Here is a 21,215-nt window from a genome sequence, read left to right as displayed (position 1 = left end):
AATTGTAGTTGCACAATCAATAAAATGTATTTAAAAAAAGATAGGCTGAAAGTACGTGGGTGAAAGACAATATACCATACAAACAACATGCCTGAAAACGGTGGAGTGGCTATATTATCAGATAAAGTAGACTTCAAGACAAAGATTATTACTACAGGTAAAAAGACATATTTCATAATGAAAAATTGGCCAATCATGAGAAAGATAATAATCATAAATGCATGTGCATTCCAGATACATGGAAGTTCTTTCTATTTTTAAGCAAAACTGGTCAAAATAAATACAGAAATGGAAAGTCTATAATCTGAGTTGAAGACATTAATATTCCTTTCTTGGAAACTAACAACTACTGGGCAAAGAAATCAGTAAAGACAGAATCCCTGAACAACATTATCAGTCATGACCTCATCAATATTTACAGAACATTCCACCCAACAAACGTAGCACACACAGGGCACATCCACAAAGTACATCCTAACTATGCTAGATGATAGTTAGGCCATAAAACAAATCTCAATCAACTTAAAAGTTTTGAAGCCACGCTGTAGATGGTCTTGACAACAAAGAAAATGAACTAGAGAACAGTAACAATGCTAGAAAATCTCAAATATCTGGAAACTGAACAATGTACTTACCCCTGGGTCACGGTCATTGCTCACAGTATTTCAGACACTACTCAGCACTCACAGATGTGCTGTAAAACATGTTTTGATGTGAACAAAAGAGGAGAGGACATCCGACAGAAATAAACAGCCTTTCAAAAATTTGTGGAAAAACTTTGAGGTCTGGCCCTAAAATAGAAATGATCAGGTATTTCGTCTGCCACTTTATCCCTAGCACTCATGCATCAGAATTCTAAAATGTTTTATCACCAGCTAGTTGGCCTTCCATGAAACACTCCTACCTAACTCCTCTCTGCATGTGCACACCAAGTCCATTTCACTGCTGTTGCCTCTATGTTTCTATTCCCCGGAAGTCTATTTTGAGACATGCTGAGAATACTCTTATTCCAGATCCCATTGTATTTAGAAAAGCTCCCGCTCCGTACCACGAAATCTGCTGTGCTTGTTAATGAGCATACTGGGAGGAAGAAATAAAAACCCAAATGCAGTTTCATTTCACCACTCAGTGAGAAGGAAAAAAGGGAGAGAAACCAGCTTCCAGAAGAAGTATTACTTTTTAGAAAGTGTTCCCACGCACTTGGGAAAGAGTTCATTATTTAGCCTGGGCTGAGTCACACAGCCACCGGCCGTGACATCACCTATTCCCTTACACCAGGTAAAGCCATGGAGGGCTGCCCCATCACCTTGCCCCAGAGGTACTGTCCAGGCTCTGATCAGCCTTACAGAAAACTGAAGTCTCCCATCCCACTAACAACACCAAAGCCTGGTCTTCTCTCAGTTCTAACCGTCCTCCTATCTTTTCAGTTTAGGGTCGTGTTCTAAGATGGGCTGACACCAGATGTTTGAGTTAGGTTAGTGGTTTTTATGCCTGAGCAGGCATCGGAACTGCCAGTGTGCAGGGGTTTGTTAAAATACATGGCGGGTTCTACCCACAGTTTCTGATTTAGCAGGTCTGGGGCAGACCCTGATGACTGACATTTCTGGCTGGCTCCTGGGTGACGCTGATGGGACTGGTTGGGGTGTTTGCTCACAAAGCCATTGGGTTGTCCTGTTGAAGGGGGGAAAGGACTGTTGAGAAAGATTCCAGGATTTACTCAAAGGATTTTTTCTATTCTAAGAAATCAAGATCGTCTGAACAGAGATCCCTCAAACCCTTGTGTACCTCTTAAGAATACTTGAGGATTTCAGAGGAAACAGGAGTTTGAGAACTAAGGAAGAAATGATAGAAATGCAGGATGTTTTCTTTCCTTAGATACTGCATCTCTGGGAAAGGCATCAAGAGCTTTCAAGCTGGTCTAAATCGAGGTGCGGTTCTCCGGGGCTGGGTCGTTTCAGCATGGTGTTTCTGAGGCATTTGAAACGGTCCCCGTGGCTCTCAGATGTAGTCTCTAGACCAACAGCAGCAATGCGCCTGAAAGCTTGTTAGAAATGCACATCTGCCTGTCCCGCCCCAGACGTGCTGAGTCAGATGCTACGGAGAAATATTGTCAGCAATTTGTGATGAACAAGCCCTCCAGGGGATGCCAATGGCACTGGTTTGAGAACTACTAAACTAGCCCCATGGTGTTTTATTACCATTTTCAGGGACCTGTTCTGAGGGCAGGGGGAGGGTGGAGACTAAGGGGGTCACGGTGGGTCAACATTGCCGGGTCAACATCTCAGGGTCAACACCCACGATTTGCTATAACAGAGCCCTATGAGACAGTCTTCGTGAGAAAAGTAGTTTTGCTTCTTTTGGAAACAAATGAGGGATGGTGTCAGGACCACTTTAGAAATTATGGGCCCACACTTTATTGGCTCTGTTTCAGAGAATGACACTGTTGTGATGCATTTCTCCTTAGTGCAATCAATCCAAATTCTTACTAAGTAGCAGTCAGGCTGTGGGCCCAATTCTGAAGTGCAAAGAAGAAATACAGGGTCTAGCAGAGAAGGTCTGCCTGGGTGTAGATGGTAGGGTAATAATATGAGTGTAATAACTTATGGTTTTAATTTAAACATTTCACCTACAATGTCATACGGTGTGTGATATTGTTATGTTACAGAATTACATACTTACGATTTTGTAATAAAAAAGGGTTATTCGTGCCCCTTTTATATTCAGACCCTGAATATTAGATGAATTTATAATCAACCATTTCAAAGGAATTCTTAATGCACCTTCACTCCCACTTACACAACACCAACTCTTGCCAAGCTATGCATTGTGCTGAATGGCAAAGACACGGATTGGAGGAAGTACAGCCCACTTCCTTTACTGCAGACAAAATGGACCGCAGAACGCCAGCACAGGAATAACGGGTTTTAGGAACTACCTGGCCCAATGGTTCTGTGTAGTCTTCACGCCAGGAGATCAGCCGTCACCTGGAAACTTGTCGTCACACCTCGATCTCGACCTACTGAATCAGAAACTCAGCAGGGCGGTTCAGTTGGCAACCAGTTTTGCCCCTGGGCGGTCCTGACGCATGTTGGGGTTTGAGAACCAGCAGTCCAGGCTGATTAATTCATCTCTCTTGGGCCACAGACAGAACAGAATCCGATGAAAAGTCTTGCATTGATTCAACTTTGGGTGGCGTGAACTGTGAAGTCCCAGTTTAAGGACTGATCTTGTCCTGGCCCTTATTTTACAATTAAGCATAGTAAGTGATAAAAGTTAAGTGACATGCTAATTAGTTAAATGGCTAATTAATGGCAGAATGTGGTCTCTAAGCTAAAGCCAACCATGCACATCTTTCTACTCCTCCACTTTCACAGCCGATAAAAAGACATGGAAGTAGAAACAATAAAGACACAGTAATTTATTATTTAATTTAAAAAAATCTATGCTGCCCATAGAAAAGAGAAGGCAGGGAATGATTTTCTGTTTTGTAATGAATGCTATGAGGAAATGCATGTGTTCCAAAACTATCTCTGAAAAACAAATATGTGCCTAGGAATTATTCTGTGCCAAAATAGTGCAACATTTTGGCTCATTGAAAATAATGTTCTTATGTTTCACGTGTTCTTGCTGTAAGAGCTGATTTTTTATTATTGGTAGATTGACCTTGCCTACTTAACCACTTACCAGAACAAATTAAACACAAAGGACAACAAAACAGGTGAAGCGAAGTTAAGTAAGAGAAGGCATAAGCAAACTACCGCAGGATCCATCTCAAACACAGGGAAAAGGAGTCTGCACGGTCAGAACTCAGATGATGATGTCCCAAAATGGGGCTCCTGAGACTCCTCTAGTGTGCCGCCATTTGATTGTTACGCAGGTGTGCTGTTCCTACTCGGGCCAGACACAGACTGGGCATTTTTCTCTGATTCACATCAATAAATGGCTCAAACATACTCAGGAAACCAAGGTGTAGACTGTAAATATGCAAAGTCTAGCTCTAAAAAGGTCCTTTGCATGGAAGAAATATTTTGCTCATACCTATTACACAAGTAGAGGGCCATGGCAGTGTAGGGGCATCTATCAGGCTGTCCTCAAGGCCTGCCGTTTTCAAGTACAGAGAAATGACTGCCATTAGGTCAGAGAATGGGGGCTCAGGGACGCCGAATCAGCTGAAGTAACCGCATTCTCAGGCCAGATGACTCGATACGGTGCAGGACTGGATGTGTTTCCAGACTGCTGTCTTCTTGGCTTGAAAATAAAATATTTTTATTTCCTTTGTCCCTTCAATTTTACAAATTGGATCTGTTGAATTCCAGAAGCTTAAACTTTCATATTTTTAGAGGTTAACGGGTAATTTAAAAAATTTCCCATTGAACTGATATTGTCTTAAACTATACCCCAAATAGGTATAAAACACATTAAAATGTAAATGTAAATTCAGGAAATAAAACCATATTGTTAAAAATATTCAGATCCTTTGACCCAAATCCCATTTTTATTCTTTTCTAAATAATTATAGGTGAACAAAGGTTTAGGTAGTATTTTAAGTGGTTATTTTTAAAAGCAAAAATTTATAAAATATCTTCTATTGAGCAACAGAGCAATAGAGATTGAGCCTCAACAATACCAGGAACCATGAAATCATGCTTTCAAATCAGTTTTTGATATAGTAAAATGTTACAGAATATTATTTAAAGCAGGATATAAAACATAGAATGAGCTCCCTTTTTCAAAAATTAAGCAAATCATATTTGCAAAAATATAAAAACAGAAGTGTTCATCTCTGTGGCAGAATGTTATGTAATGTCTAGTTTCTTCCAAAAGCTTAAAAAAAAGATTTTATTTATTTATTTTTAGACAGATGGGAAGGGAAAAAGGAGAGAAACATCAATGTGTGGCCTCCTCCTGTGAACCCCTCACTGGGAACCCAGCCCACATGCAACCCAGGCATGTGCCCTGACCGAGAATTGAACTGGTAACGCTTCGGATCGCAGGATGGTGCTCGGAACTGAGGATGGTGCTCAATCCACTGAACCATGCCAGCCAGGGCCAAAAGCTTTTATATATATTTAAACATATATTAATTTTTTAAATTATGAGGATTTTACATTCTCTTTCTAAAGAAGTTCAAGTGGAAAGAACAGAGACAGTTCTCCTTCCCTTTTCTTCCTCCAGCCCTGCTGAAGATTTATGCAGAAATAATTATGTTAAACAGTAGAAAATATTCCTTCTTATGTATTTATAAAGGTATGTTATATACACATAAGGTTTCATCAGTGGAAAAAGAATATTAACTCTGCATTTCTCCTCTAGTGATATTATGAACCACCTTTTGAGACCACGTCATTCCACAGTATGGATTTGCCAGATTTATTTCACTGGCTGACTTCTCAGAGATTTCAGGTTTACCAGTTGTCTTGGTTCACTCCAGTTTTATCACTAGTAGAGTGGTCACTACATACATGTCTGAGGGTAGTACACCTGTGCAACGATTGCAGGAACAGAAGTGCTGAGTCCAAAAATTGGCATTTTTAAAAAGGTTAATGTTTACTGCCAAATTACATCTCTAAAGCCCATGTACAAAAGAACCTGTTTTTAAAGAACACCATTTTGTCCCACAAAATCTTACTAAGATTGAGCATCTATACATGTTAATTGCCTGTTTGAATTGACTCCTTAATTCTTTTACATTTTCAATTTTTTCTCACTGATTTATAGATGCTCTTTATACAGGGTGGGGAAAAGTAGCTTTATAGTTGTATGTTACAGTTTATTCTTCTATTATTATTAATTATTGCATATTTTCCATACAAACAACTGTACACCTACTTTTGCCCCACCCTGCATTGTATTTTCTGTTGAAGCTCTGCTGATTCCACAGGCATTTGGTGTTTATTTTTCATAGATGTATCTTTCAATATAGAAAACAATTAACTTTCGGCTTTTGTGCCACGCTCTTGCTATGCCAAGGTTAACAAGATACTTCCTCCATTTTCTCTTAGTGCTTTCATTGTTTTAACATTAGGTGAAGATTTTTACTCTCTCCAGGAACTAGTTTGGGGTGCGTGCCCATGCTGTGGGAGCCAGCCTCCAGGATGGCTGAGGCTACCGATCATCGCCACCTCCCCGAATTCACACCTCATGTGGTCCCTATGTACAGTGTACCAGGGTTGATCAGAGACAGCAGCAGGATGGGGCAGAGATGTCATGTAACTCCCAATACCGGGTTATTAAAGACGGCTTCCTTCTAGGACTCCCTGTTCTCAGACCATTCAGGGAGAAGCCACCTGTTCTGTCATGAAGACACAGACACAGCCTAAGTAGAGAGCCCCGAGTGGAAAAACCAAACCCTCGGCTTCAAGTCAGCAAGGAACAGACCCACGAATCACCACTCTGAGGGAAGCAGCTCCTACAGCCTCCAGAGAAGCTCTAAGCTAATATTACCCAGCTAAGCCACAGAAACTGCAATGTAATAAAAGTTTGCTGTAAGTTGCTAAATTTGGAAGTAATCTGTTATGCAGCAAGAGATGACAGGCTTTATTTTTGAAAAGAAAACAGAGACATTTGTCTTTCAGACAAAGAAAGCACTTCTGATTGGAGGGTTCATTAAGCCCTTGCTGTTTGAACACCCCCACCCCTGCCCCAGGCTTGCTTACCTTAAGGTTAGTACCTCAAGTTCCGTTTGGGAAAAAGTGCAGTGCTAGAAAATGTTAAATATTTACTATTCTGTAATTGCTCCAGTTTACAGATTAGAAATAGATTTGCCAGATGTTTATTGAATGGGAGTGCCAGTTTTAGAAACTTTTGCTTAAACTGTAGAAAATTACATTCTCTCCCTGGCTGGTGTGGCTCAGTGGATTGAGCGCTGGCCTGCAGACCAAAAGATTGAGAGTTGGATTCCCAGTCAGGGCACATATCTGGGTTGCAGCCAGGTACCTGGTTGGGGGCATGAGAAAGGCAACCTGTTGATTCTCTTACACGGATGTTTCTCTCCCTCTTTCTCCTTTTCCCCTCTCTCTAAAACAAAATATTAAAAAAAAAAGAAAAAGAAAACAGAGACATTTGTCTTTCAGAGATGGAAAGTGCTTTTAGGTTGAGGATTCATTAAGTCCTTGCTGTTTGAACACCTCCGCCCCATGCTTGCTTACCCTAAGGTCACTACCACAAATTCTGTTTGGGAAAAATACTCTGTGCTAGACAATGTTAAATATTTACTATTCTGTAATCGCTCCAGTTTACAGATTAGAAAATAGGTTTTTTCAGATGTTTATTCAATGGAAGTGCCAATTTTAGAAACTTTTGCTTAAACTGTAGAAAATTATATTCTCATCATATGAAACTTGACAGCAGAATCTAGGATAAGAAGCATAAGTATGAGACTCTCAAGATGGGAAGTTTAGTTCACCAGGGTCACTAACTCTATGACCTTGGACAATTCTGTGCTCTTCTGTGTCTCAGTTTGATTACTTTGGAAATTATGGGCAAGGTCAAATATCCTCTAACACAGCGGCCTCTTCCTTTTAACTAATAACCCCTAAAGTAAAGGAAAAACCTTCTTACATGTTGGCATATAGAATGAAACACAAAAATACGAAAGATAAATGTTTAGTTTTCAACATTTTATCTTTAAATATATTTTTGTTAAAATATTAGAGATGCCGACATGGAATATCTACCACCTAGCCTAACTGGCAGCCAGCACTTATTTGATTAGTTGGCCAAGTTTATTTTTAAAATAAAACTTTTCATTTATTTCAATTCAAATACATTAGTATGCAATCTGTAATACAACTACCATTAAGTTCATAATTCTAATTTTTAAAATAGGAGGAAGAGTAGACAGCTAATGGAGACCAGGAATGGATGCTCTAGAGGAAATCAGATACCTTTCCATTTCCTGCTCTTCTCTCAGGGGACTGTCCTGTAAGAACAGTGCACTCCACAGGTGTCCTTCTCTTTAGAACCATGTGGTCTTCATCTCTAGGACAGGGTGCCATAGCTGGATGAATGAGTTGGTTCCTTCTGTATAAGGCAGAAGGGCAACTGCGAAAGGGAAACTGGACAGGAAAACCAGTACGAAAGGGGAGCAGTGCAGAGTTTTGAGCAAAGGATATGTAAATACACCCAGCAGTAGGCTAAATACTTTAGGTCCCATGAAACTCTTGATTCTATGACTTACAATTATTTTTGGCCACAGTTGTCTTGTGCTTATTATTTGCTATGTAATGAAAATAATATTCTCATATAAGTTTTCCAAAACACCTATTCAGAGTGGTACCTGTCTGTCTGTTGTTGGATGAGCACTGGTCAGTGCTCCAACTACACTGGGAAAAAAATGCATTTATCAAAGACTTCACACACACTTAAAAAATTGGAAGGAATCCATTGTGTCAAAGATTTAGGTATATGGTCAAGTCATAGGGAAAAAAAAAATCTTTCATCTCCTAGACAACCGGGAAACTAGAAAACTTCTTACCTGGGTGTCCTCCTTTCGTTTTCAGCTGTCACTCTGCCCACTGCTCTAGGGCCATCCCTAAGTGTTCCAAGAGTTACGGCAGACTTGTGAAATAAACCATGAACTTTCCCAAGCAGTAGTAGATTTCATATCACTACTGTTGAGACTGGGATAATTTAAAGAATAAAATCACCTAGGTATAAGTAAATATAAACAAAGATCTATTTACATATAAAGTATTTTAACTCTTCTCTAAATCAGCAGAAAACAGGGCTGAGGAAAATGAGAAGTATGAAACTATATTATTAATAATATCACTCCACTGTATTAGGGCTAAAGGCACATGTCATTTTGGGTCACTTAATTCACTTTCTATTTCACTATGAAAATAACTGAAACTTATGACTCATGATGCTTAAAGGAACAGTGTTGTTTTCACAGTTGACAAGAATGGAACCATCAGAAATTCTGGATGGGAAAAAATACAGCATAACACCGAGATGTCATCTGTATAGGAAGTCATGTTTGGTTAAGAAATAAAGACTCTGAGAATATAGGCCCAGATTTTTATAAAGCCATTTATTTAAAAAAACTGGTTTGTCAAATCACATACACGAGCAGAAACACAACTACCAAAGTGGCCCTGTAATAGACACCAGTGGGGTGTTCACCACACGTACCTGAAAAATACGGCTAAAAAAGGAGTCTGTTGAGTAATTTCCGATTCCTACTTGACTCCTTGATGAATGGCTTTAAGTTAGCATATAGTGAATGAGAGGTAGAGTCCCAAGTATAACAGCTGATGCCTCAGGGCTCCATTTAAAAACAAAACAAAAACAAAAACCATTTTCCCCCTCTGCACAAGGGAAACCTATCCTATTTTTTTTTCCTTTGTGAAAACAGAAGCCAAGTTTCTCTTCTCGAATGGTTCAGCATTCCCAAAGTGTCGTGTGGTGACCTAGGTATTGTGCTTCTGGAGCCACCTAATTTTCTTCACCCTCGGATTCAGACTCTAGGAGAGAAGAAAGGGAAGTCAGCATTGGTGGTCTTCTTCTTTTGAAGAAGGCCATGAAAGAGTTTCTAATCTATGCCCACTCCGCCATGCCTGCCCCCAAAGACGTTTTTGTCCTAGGCATTCAACGATATGAGGGCAGATGGCAAACTTTTGTTCCCCTTGCTTTTAAAAGATCTTGGCCTTTCTAAAAATGCAGCACCCTTGTAAATAAGTTTAGAGAATACAATTACTTTTATTCTTTGAATCATCTAAAATAAAGTTTTAATTCTTTGTTGCATTCACTCTCATCCATTATTATTCTTTGTGTTGCCATTTTAAATACCAGTCAACTGGTAAAGGTGCTCATAAAAATCTATATAATCCCATAATAAGTGATTAAGGCAAATGCATTTTTTCCCTTTCAGATCTGATTATTTCTTCCTTTTTGTTTTCCATTAGGTTAGTGTAGATAATTTAAGAGGGTTTTTTTTCTATTTTCTTTCCTTTTTGGGGGGCCATGCAGAAATTTTCACTGCTTTGATTTCAGAAACAAAGGATAAGAAGATGTAGGCTGCGAGTTTGATATGAAAAACACTTTAAGAACTTTTTAGTTTTAGGAAAGCCAGAAAAATCTGTGGAAGGAAGAGCTTTCTTGAAGTGAGCAAGTGTTTGCCAAATGGCCAGTGCTGTTAAATGGAATCATACCTTCTTCTGCGTTTTGCAACCACTCAACAAATTTCTTCATCTGGTCAAGAAAAACACTTTTGCCTTTAGCCACGTGTGCTTCTTTGTACCATTTCAGTATCGCTTCTTCACTCAGCACGTCAGCTGCAATTTCAAACCAAGCATTTCACAAGTTACTACACAAATGTCATGTTTTAAAGCAACTTCGTCTTATAGTTTAATGGAAAGCAATCACTTTTAACATTAAAAGCTGTTATTAAAGAGATCCATACCCGGAACTTATCAGAAGACAGGAACCAAGCTTACTTCCATAGAGCAGAGTGGCACATTTTAACATTTAGCTTAGTAAGTGTCGTAACGATGATGACACTTCTCCTCAGGCGTGATATAATGCAAGCCTACATGCAAGTCACCCTGGGACTTTGAAACCTCTCACAGTCTGAGCTTACTGGCAGGAAATGGGGTTATTTTGTAATTTTGCAAATGAATCAGCAATTCTAGCATTTCAGAATACTCTGTCCTGTCAACTTCAAACACATCTTGATTAAGCAGTGGCCTTAAATGACTACACTTTTAAGGGGATTTACTATTTTAGGAGAGAAGGGCAAATTAAAAAATGTAGACAGAATACAATAATGATATTAATAATTAGATATAAAGATGAACTTCCTGGGTGAATCATGGAACCAATATACACATAACCCAAAGTTCTACACCTATTTTATCAATGAATCACTAACTTATTTTCCTTTAGTATCATATTCTAAACTATAAGAGTACTGTTTTCCTTGTACTCCATTAAGAGAAACACAGATATAATAAACCAACTCCTTTACAGGTTTCTAACAAAGGTATTATCTTTTATGTATTGATTATCTAAAACTCCTTGAGACCATCAAGTTATCACTTAGAATATTTAATGTTAAGAACTGGAAGAGGAATATCAAAATAATAGCATACATACATGGCTAATGTTCTAATGGATTGTCTTTGGGATTTTGGAGTGGGAATTGAGATGCAAAACCGATAAAAAGTATTTATTATTGTCCTTACTGACTATCCAACCCATTACAATACTGAAAAATCACTCTCATAATGTATTTGCAATTAAAATATAATTGTGGTCTATAGGAACAAGTATAAAAGACACATGGGGAAAAACTAGGGAGGTGGAAATCGAAGGGGGGGAGAGCTGGGATGGGAGTAAAAGACAGAAAACTATATTTGAACAATTAAAATTAAAAAATTAATTGAAAAAAAAAGGAACTGAGTGGTGGAGAAACAGCTACTCTACATTCTTATAATCCTAAAAAAATAATTTGTGGCAAAAGAAATGATCTGATCGTTTTCATTTAAAATATCACTGACCTTTTTAGATGATATAAAATTTTTATCAATCATTAAATATACACATTTTACAAAGAAAAGGAAGGAGTCTGCATGTATTTGTTCATAAAACTGGGTATGATCGATCCAATCAGGAGCCCTACAGAATTTCTCTTAGCTTCTAGTTTTTTCAGCTTCCTCTGCGTCCAGCTCCACATCCCCTGCTCACAACGATGAAAGAACTGCCCTGCCCACTTGCCATCAAAACCTAGTTTTGTTTTGTTTTTGTTTTTAATCTGCAACTGAGGACATTTTTCACTGCCTTTTAGAGAGAGGAAGGGAGAGAGAAACATCAAGGTAAGAGAGAAATACTGACTGGCTGCCTCCTGCACACACCTGGACCCAGGATCGAACCCACAACCTCTCACTTACCGGATAATGCTACAGCCAACTGAGCCACACCGACCAGGGCCCAAAGCCCCATTTTCACAGAGGTGAGGAAGTGTATTATTATTGTGCAAGACTGCTTTACAGACATTTTAAACATGGATTTAAAGTCTCTCTTATATAATTTATGACTTTTTTAGGATGCTTGAGATTTAGATTAGCAACTCCCAATTGTTTGGGTAATGCTCCCCTGTGAACAATTTTGAGTACATACACCCAACACATGTATATGTTTGGTTTATAAATTATACATATGTATTATTGAATTAATATTAATGTCATAAAACAAAAAAAGTTAAAAATATGGCAAATGTGAGTAAAGGGACATGCTATTTCTCCCCATCTTAACAAATTGCCTATGATACATGTTGGAAAGCTGATTTAGACTGCAGTTTCGTGGTAGTAGTATTTGTCTGGGTGTTTCCTTCTCAAGGTTCAGAGCTCATTCCTGTATTCTACTGCCCCCCAGAGGCTAAAAGAGGCCATGCAACTACTCAAATGCCGTCCAGGACACTAAATAATAAGTAAAACTCATCAGATGCACTGCCCACTAAAAGTCAGACCGACTGTGCAAGGCTGAGTTTTTAGACGAATCTAATTTAGTATTAAATACTTGCTGCAAGACCAAATTTCTGTCATTTGGGAATAAATAATACACAAGGGACAGCAGCAATCATAAAGGGCTTCTTATCAAAAAGTTTAAGAAGAAATTCAACTTTTGTTTAGTGAAAAGTCTAATAGAAAAAGCAATGAATTCCTTCTTGAGGAATGAGAGAAAAGGAGAATTTTTTTCCCTATGAAGAAACGTAGGTAGAAGAGTTCATTAAAACTGGAAGAGTACAAAGTGTTAGTTAGGATCTCTCAGGAATGCTAACTAAGAATATACAGGGTCCGGTACCAATAATGCCTCTTTTTTATTACAAAATATTTTCATACAAAATCATAAGCATGTAATTCTGTCACATAACAACATCACACTCAAGCACACCATATGACATTTTAGGTGAAGTGTTCAAATTAAAACTATAAATGATTACACCCATATTATTACCCTACCAACCACACTCAAGCAGGCGTTATTTCTGCCAGACCCTGTATCAGTAAAAGGACTAAGAAAGGAAGACATTTTCCAACTGCACAGAGTTCCTGAGATTAAAGTACATTTTTCTCCTTCATTCCCGCCAACAACTTCATCATCTGTGGTGAAATACTTGCACCCTTTTCCCTCTAAATTAGCTTCACCTGTGAGTGGGGTGCCCTCTCCAGATCATCCTACCTTTCCCCATCACTCTCTGTAGGAAGCTTCTCTTACAGAGAGAAGCTAATTGACATGGTCACTCTACTTCCTAGCCTTTTTCCACACACTGAAATTCAGCAAGTCAGGGACTACTTAATTTCCAGCATTTAGCATAACAACTGCCATCAGGATTGCATTCATTCAATGTATAATGAACAAACTCATTTACTTGGAGAAAAACTAAATATTTCTGTTTACAGTTATAATTTAAAACTTAGGTTTTCATGAGGACCAGAGAGACACTATGGTAAAAGTGGTTTGGGAATTGCAGAGCTCTAGGTAACATTAGTTATTTAGATAGTCAAGTTGAATACTATGTCACTTGTAACTTAGGAAATTCATTAATTTTATTAGAGATGTCACATAGGTATAAAGGAAAAAACAACTCATCCTAAAAATGTTGAGAATATATGGTGAGAAGTCCACTCATCTTTTGTTAGAACAAGAATAAGAAAAATTTACTTCAGAAAAACTTATTTTAGAAAAATTTGTATGAGGAGCAGAATTTAACCTTAGAAACTTCTGCAAACAATAAAGCCCACAACAGAAGTAGTAATAGTACTTGCGAAGGTGGTATTCTCTTTTTCAGACCTATGTGCTGAGAATGTGATACTGAGCTTCAGGAAGGAAGGGAAACTATTTTTTAAAGCAAATAATGTAATGTTTGAAAATTAATGGTTGGTTTACTATTTTTCTTTACTGTCTTAGAAATATAAAAATCAACATTTTAATACAGAAGACAAATGTTCACTAAATGAACAATTACCATATTTTTCTTTCATTGCTGAAGAGCACTGTTATAGTTTATTCACTTTTATTTACATAAAACATTTAAAAGTCTTTCAGGGGAAATTGAAACTCAGAGCTGACTGTGGACTATGGCGGGGGTTGCCACAGTGGGGGATACTTCCTGACTGACATGAGAGATTGCTGGAAAGTGCGCTAGAGAGGAACAGGCGAGCTGCACTGTTCCCTCTCGGGCACCTCCCCCACAGGCAGTGCAGCAAAGAGGGTTGCCCCACCCCCTTACAACTTATTAGCTGCACCAAGACAAAGAAATATGGCCCTAATGAAACAACACAGCAAAACCTCAGAACTAAGCGATGTGGAGATTGCCAACCTACCTGATGGAGAATTTAAAGCCAGGGTAATCAGAATGCTCACAGAATTGATTGAGCTTGGTTGAAAAATGAAGAACAAATGAAAGATGCCCAAAATGAAATAAAGCAAAATATTCAGGGAACCAACAGCGACAAGAAGGAAACCAGGACTCAAAGGAACGATTTAGAACAAAAGGAAGAAATAAACATCCAACTGGATCAGAATGAGGAAATAAGAATCTAAAAAGATGATGAGAGGCTGAGGATTCTCTGGGACAACCTGAAACCTTCCAACATCAGAATCACAGGGGTGCCAGAAGGAGAAGAGGAAGAGCAAGAAATTGAAAACTTAGTTGAACAAATAATGAAGGAGAACTTCCCCAATCTGGCGAAGGACATAGAATTCCAGGAAGTCCAGGAAGCTCAGAGAGTTCCAAAGAAGTTGGACCCAAAGAGGAACACACCAAGGCACATCATCATTACATTACTCAAGATTAAAGACAAAGAGAAAATCCTAAAAGCATCAAGAGGAAAGGAAACTGTTACCTACAAAGGAGTTCCCATAAGACTATCAGCTGATTTCTCAAAAGAAACCTTACAGGCAAGAAGGGGCTGGAAAGAAGTATTTGAAGTCATGAAAAGCAAGGACCTACACCCAAGATTACTCTATCCAGCAAAGCTTTCATTTAGAATAGAAGTGCAGATAAAGTGCTTTCCAGATAAGGTCAAGTTAAAGGAGTTCGTCATCACCAAGCCCTTATTATTTGAAAAGTTAAAGGGACTTATCTAAGAAAAAGAAGCTAAAAAATATGAACAATAAAATGACAACAAACTCACAACTATTAACAAATGAACCCAAAAGAAAAGAAAAACAACAAAAACAAAAATTAAGCAAACAACAGAACAGGAACAGAATCAAAGAAATGGAGATCACACAGAGGGATTTCAGTGGGGAGCGGGGAGGGAGGAATAGGGGGGAAAAGGTACAGGGAAGAAGCATAATTAGTAGGCACAAAATAGACAGGGAAAGACAAAAAATGGTATAGGAAACAGAGGACTCAAAGAACTTACATGTACAACCCGTGGACATGAACTAAGTGGTGGGGAGGGGATGCTGGAAGGTTGGAGGGGCAGGGTGGAAGGGGGAAAAAATTTAGAAAACTGCAATAGCATAATCAATGAAACATACTTAAATAAAAAGTCTTTTTTTTTCCCTAAAATTTTTAGCCCCTCCCCTGTATTCCTCAAGAAAAAGTCTTTCAACAATGACATTCATTAAAGTAACTAGGTTTATCAAGAGGGACATGAGTGACTATGTCCCCAAAATGTTGTTGTCCTCTTGTTCTAGGTATTATGTGGGGAAATTGTCAGCATGTGTACATGTGAGAGATTAAAATATAAGAGGAGAAAGGATTTCCATTATTTTAAAACTTGCACTGAGGTAAAAATGTTCCTTTTAATAAATAAAAGGAATCCTGATCTCCAGATAAAAGAAGCAAACATGACACAATGAGATGTTCGTAAAATGCATGTGTATATGGAATGAGTGGTAAGTATGATCTTACACATGACACCACAGTTCATGAAAATCCCCCCTTTGGCATCAAACTCCCTTTACACAAGTGGTCCTGGACCAGGAGTCACAGAAGCACTCAAATTCTCAGGTCTAATCCTGGACCTGCGTGGAATCAGAACCCCCGAGGACCTGTGCTGTGTAACAAGCTCCCCAGGAGACTCACTGGGAAAAAAGTGCTTTAATACACTGTTCGCCAAGCCTTTCTCGACAAGTAAAATGACATTTAAAAAGCTTTCAAATCCTTACAAAAACACAAACTACATGTCTCCTGGTGCACAGGGTTTGTGGGATGAAATAAGGTCTGAATAAAAACCAGTATTCAAGAAACACAGAAACTCTGTTCAGAGCGGTATGGAACAATTGGTCCTCGGGGTTTTATGTTCCCAGGAGAAAATGTAATTATTTTATTCAGAAAAACAGACTGTGTGTTTAATTTTGTGGAAAATTTGCAATTACCTTAAAAAAAAAAGACAAACACTTCAGTGATATATTTTAAGTTTTCATTTTTAAAGTTTCCTGATTTAATTTCCAAAAATAACTAAGGCAGAACAAAACGATGTTCATACCTTCCCGTGTCCTGAGCCTGCTCACAGGAGCCGCAGACCTCTCTAACTTTAGATGACCTAGAAGGAGCGCAGTGGGGAAGGCTGTTGGCATTAACGGCTACAATGAGAAACCTGGAGGACCTTGCATATTCATGTTTCGAGCACAGACTATTCCAGGCCATGTCCACTGTCTCGTGAGTCAGACCCAGGCCAGAATGGAGACTGCTTACTACAAGCCCCACTCATCAAAGACTGCTGGATCATATCTGTTTATTCTGACAAAAAAACAGTGCCCCTCTGCAGCCTCCTGGAGCAGGCTGTTGTCCTGACCTGGCCAAGCAGGTATGGTAATTTCCGTGCCTGGTAGCATTCATGTAGCAGTACCCACGACTTTGCCCCTGCCCCCCACCCTGTATAATTCTTTGGTGCCTGCTTGCCAACGAAACCACTGTCCTGCAGCCACCCAACCTACTCCTATGTAAGTTTCCCTTAATGGACTGTTAGTTACCAGACTGGAGTGGCCTGCCTCTTTCTTTTGGTCTTTCCCTGCCCTCCCTTACAAAGGTAGATTTTCAGTCTTGGGGCTTTTCCCTGGGTCTGTGTGTACTAACCTAGATTCTCTCACCCATAAGAAGCAATTTGGTTTTTTTTTTTTTTCTGACTTAAATATATTAATAAGATTAGGTGCTTTTCAGATGAAGTTCAAACAACGATGTCTCAGTTAAAAAAAGATTTGGCCCTGGCTGGTGTGGCTCAGTGGACTGAGTGCCTGTCTGCCTGTGAACTGAAAGGTCACTGGTTTGATCCCCAGTCAGGGCACATGCCTGGGTTGTGGGCCAGGTCTCCAGTTAGGGGCACACAAGAGGAAACCTCACATTGATTTTTTTTCTCCCTCTTTCTTTCTCCCTCCCTTCCCCTCTCTCTAAAAATAAATAAAATCTTTTTAAAAATTCAAGATTAAAAAAAATTTGATTAGAAACACTGTCTGGATAGGCTAGCTATTTTTTTAAAAGATTTTATTTATTTATTTTTAGAGAAGAAGGGAAGGAGAGAAGGAGAGAAACATCAATGTGTGGTTGCCTCTCATGCATCCCCTGCTGGGAACTGGCCTGCAACCCAGGCATGTGCCCCGACTGGGACTCGAACCGCAATCCTGTGGTTTGCAGGCCCATGCTCAATCCACTGAGCTACACCAGCCAGGGCCTGGATAGGCTAGCTATTAAACAACAAGAAAGGGAAATGTGCACCTCGGCTACTAGTTTATAAATAGTTTGCTTTTTCTTCTGTAGCAGAATATATTGTCTACTCACAGAGCAAAAGTGAAACCTACCCCCCAGTTCTCTTTACCGGTTTAGAAAAGGAGCCGGCAGTGGCTGATGGGGACAGAATGCCTGCTGGGTGGGTGCGCCCTGCTTCTCTTTCTTGGTTGCTGGGTACCGTAGGTGGGTTGGCAACACAACCTACAGGTTTAGTTCTGATGGGTCACCTGGGGTGTCATTTAAGTCCTAGTTTCAGGACATTGCTATCTCATGACCACACCAACGGGGACCTAATCCAGATATGGCCCAAGGAAAACACCAATTCCTGAACCTCAAAAGGGCAGCCACCACATTCTTCTCCTGAGGCAACAGAGTGCCGACTGCCAGAGGGAAGGAGGGCGGGGAATGAGTAAATGGTGATGGAAGGGGACCTGACTCGGGGTGGTGAACACGCAATGCGATATGCAGGCGGTGTGCTACAGAACTGTACATCTGAAACCTGTAACTTTATCACCAGTATCATCCAAATAAATTCAATTAAAAAACTGTGCCAAGTGCCTCTGTGTCGTGAATGTGAGATATTGCCCCAAAACTTGTCCGCAAGATATATGCATTGCGAGAATAGCTATTATTCAAAAATGTAAAATTTATATATTCTGAATGCCAAATTATCACTAAAATAGACACATTTAAGAACACATCAAAAGGAAAAAAAACTTGACAGGTGTTAATTTGTACTTTAGTTTTTCTGATACATACCATTTAAGGACATAATAACTTCTAATAAGCATTTTACAATGTTCAAAATATACTACTTCTTAGGCCCCCTTCCCTCCCTCATGAACTATATAAATGTAGATTGAAGGACTGTTCAGGATCATTTTTTATATGCTGTAGGTATAGAGATTTAGATCGGTTAAAACCTTAATCGCATTCATTTATTAAAGGCAGTGCCAGTTGTCATGGCAATTTAATCCTTAAAAATACAATGAAAAGACAGTAAATGGGAAAATTTAAAAATAACCATTTCCTCAGAAAACAGGAGAATGGCTGGGACAAATAACCAAAACAGAAAGTAAAAAGGCTAATTATTTCAGTAATTTTAAAGTCAGCTTTAAGATATCTGAAAAGGTCTGCATATAACTTTTTGTAGCATTTGATAATCACTCTTATTAGAGCTCATTCTTATAATTCATAAACGGATCTAATTACTTTATGCAGTTACATTTTTTTCATGCCTCGCCCCCACTGCTCCCTAAATACTAACCAGGTCCTCACATTCTTCTGGGAAGTCCCAGCAACGAGAACAGGCATTTATGGAGTTTGTACCTTCCCTCTCTGTATATAACATGGCCGCCTCACCAGCACTTGCAAAGATGAGTGTGAACCCCCGGTTGCCCTCTGCCTGGCCCCCTGCTCTGCTTTCCACGGAGCTGCAACATGGAAATAGTGATGGAACGACGTGCGTGCATTACCTTTATAAAAGAGAACCACGATCTTCTGAAAGGCTTTCATGAAGTGGATGTTGTCGTAACAGTACTCCTGCACCTTCTGGAGGAGGATCAGCTCTGACTGGCCTTGGGAGCTGAACACAGCCAGCAGGGGAGCGTATTGCTGGAAGAGAGGCGGGGGTAAAGCCGTTAACTTTCCAGGGAGCTATAGGGTGCTTGAATCACAACAGTAATCTGGAGATTTGCCTTAAAAGCCTTATTTTTAGGATTATCTTCTTATTACATTGTGTTGAATCAAAATGAATTTTCCATCCCGGCATCTTACCAGATAGCTCAGTGCACCTACTATGAGGAGACCGATATGAACTGCTGAGTGTACTACAGTTGACTGTTGGGCTACTGTCTGTCTACTGGACGTTGTGAAAGTGAGACAGAGTGAGGTTCTCCTTCCCCCGACATGCAGATCCCCCCACAGGTCATCTTTATGGCTATGTTCATGTAGTTCCCTTTGTCTCAAATGTCCTTGGCTTCTAGTCACTGGCGTACAACCATTGTTTTCTCTAAGTCCCACTCAGTTCAACAATGATCTTCTCCTAGGAGCCTTCCCTGATCCACGGAACCTGCAGTTTACTCACTGCTCTGTGCTCATACACACTGAGAACTCTATCTCATTTATACTCTAATCGAGTTTATACTCGGAAGTCTTTGCCTTCCCAATGCAAGTGTGAACTCTGAAGGCAGGATCTAAGTCTTCCTCTTGTCTTAATAGAGTTGTAGGGCGAGAAGACAATTCACAGAAGTAAAAACATACGTATTTGTGCACAAAAATATACAATTTACACAGCCAGTTGATTTCTTCCACCACTCAGATACTTTGCAAATTCTAATGTCAATTTGTAGTCTACTTAAACAGAAATATTCTCTAAGAATTTCAGTCATGCAGAAGAGAAAGGAAACTAATAGTTAGATGGTATTTCTCTTTAACTTTAAATACTGAATATCTGACCATTCTGTGGATTTTCTGACACTGTTTTTAGTAAGAATTTTACCCTTAGATATTTTTCCACAGGCTCTTACATCTGAAACATTTCAGGTAGTGGCCAATTTGAAAAGAAAAAAATTAGCAAGTACACCTTTGGCCCGAGTCTGGGCAAATCGAGGTTGGAACCCACTGGCCATACCGCTAAGCGCTGCAGCTGGCCCACATCAGACTGTTCCCGCTGCCGCCCTGTACCTTCAGGTGCTTCAGGGCCTGCTCTGCGACCAGTTCCTCCTTCTTGTTCCACTCCACAGCATTCATGATACAGGTCCACAGAAGTCCAATCACTGCTGTCTCCGGAAGGTCGTTCCTCTTCATCTCTTCTTTCACGTAGAGCACCACCTAAATTTCAGGGAGGCGGGTGTCAGAGAGTAGCAGGCAGATGGGGAGCTACCTCTCTCCGTCCTGGGCAGCAAAAGGTTTGGGGCAGATATATGAGTATGTTCTACTCAGTCCCTCCCTTCCTGGTACCTATTCTCAGATTACAAAAGGGTCAAAAAATCATAATGATTTGTTCTCAAAGTACAGTTATTTTTAGTCCAAAAATTAATAGGCTTAGCTCTGGCTGGGCGCTCCTGGATAACAGAAAATAAGAGAGGATCTTTGTTTCTTGGGAGTTACTCTTTTCCACGCAGCAGCCCTGGAGGCCCAGCTGAACAGGGTTTGCTCGAGCCTGTTTGACTTTCCTGGGGTTTACAAAAGGCAGCCAAACTGTTAATTTTTATCTGTGACTCTCACCTCTAAAACTCTTGATGGGTAATGTCCTAGGTTTAGACAAGTCTATTCTCCACAATTCATTCTTTAATCATTACTTTTGATGATCTTCATGTGCCATCTCAATAAAATGTTAATTTGTAAATAAACTCTACAGTGTAAAGGCAAATTTTGCGTGATACATTAACAATGCAGCACCATTCAGTGGATTATTTTCCCTAAGTATTAAATTTAAATATGCAAATTTATCTTCAACTCTCCCAGTATGAAATATAGGTCTGCCTAACTTCATTGTGTATCAAACTTGTTTGGAAAAATCTTTTTTTCC

At 39.5% G+C, this 21,215-nt stretch overlaps 1 protein-coding gene across 3 annotated transcripts in view; it reads right to left on the bottom strand.

Annotated features, from left to right (window-relative positions):
- Nucleotides 1-9,007: 9,007 nt before the first annotated feature.
- BZW2 (basic leucine zipper and W2 domains 2) overlaps nucleotides 9,008-21,215 on the bottom strand; it is a 60,763-nt gene continuing 48,555 nt past the window's right edge. For all 3 annotated transcript variants that reach the window (XM_037163902.2, XM_037163900.2, XM_037163901.2), the window contains exons 9-12: nucleotides 20,369-20,515; nucleotides 19,159-19,297; nucleotides 10,155-10,277; nucleotides 9,008-9,467 (exon numbers count right to left, since the gene is read on the bottom strand). In XM_037163902.2, coding sequence (XP_037019797.1) covers nucleotides 9,439-9,467; nucleotides 10,155-10,277; nucleotides 19,159-19,297; nucleotides 20,369-20,515 — 438 coding nt within the window. In that variant the 3' untranslated portion in view covers nucleotides 9,008-9,438. The remainder of the gene's footprint in view (nucleotides 9,468-10,154; nucleotides 10,278-19,158; nucleotides 19,298-20,368; nucleotides 20,516-21,215) is intronic.

Source organism: Artibeus jamaicensis, unplaced genomic scaffold (assembly GCF_021234435.1).
Source record: "Artibeus jamaicensis isolate MK-2021 breed Jamaican fruit bat unplaced genomic scaffold, CSHL_Jam_final contig_923, whole genome shotgun sequence".
NCBI lineage: Eukaryota > Metazoa > Chordata > Mammalia > Chiroptera > Phyllostomidae > Artibeus > Artibeus jamaicensis.
The sequence above is the reverse complement of the archived record's forward strand: the minus strand, read 5'-3'. Positions and strand labels throughout refer to the sequence as shown.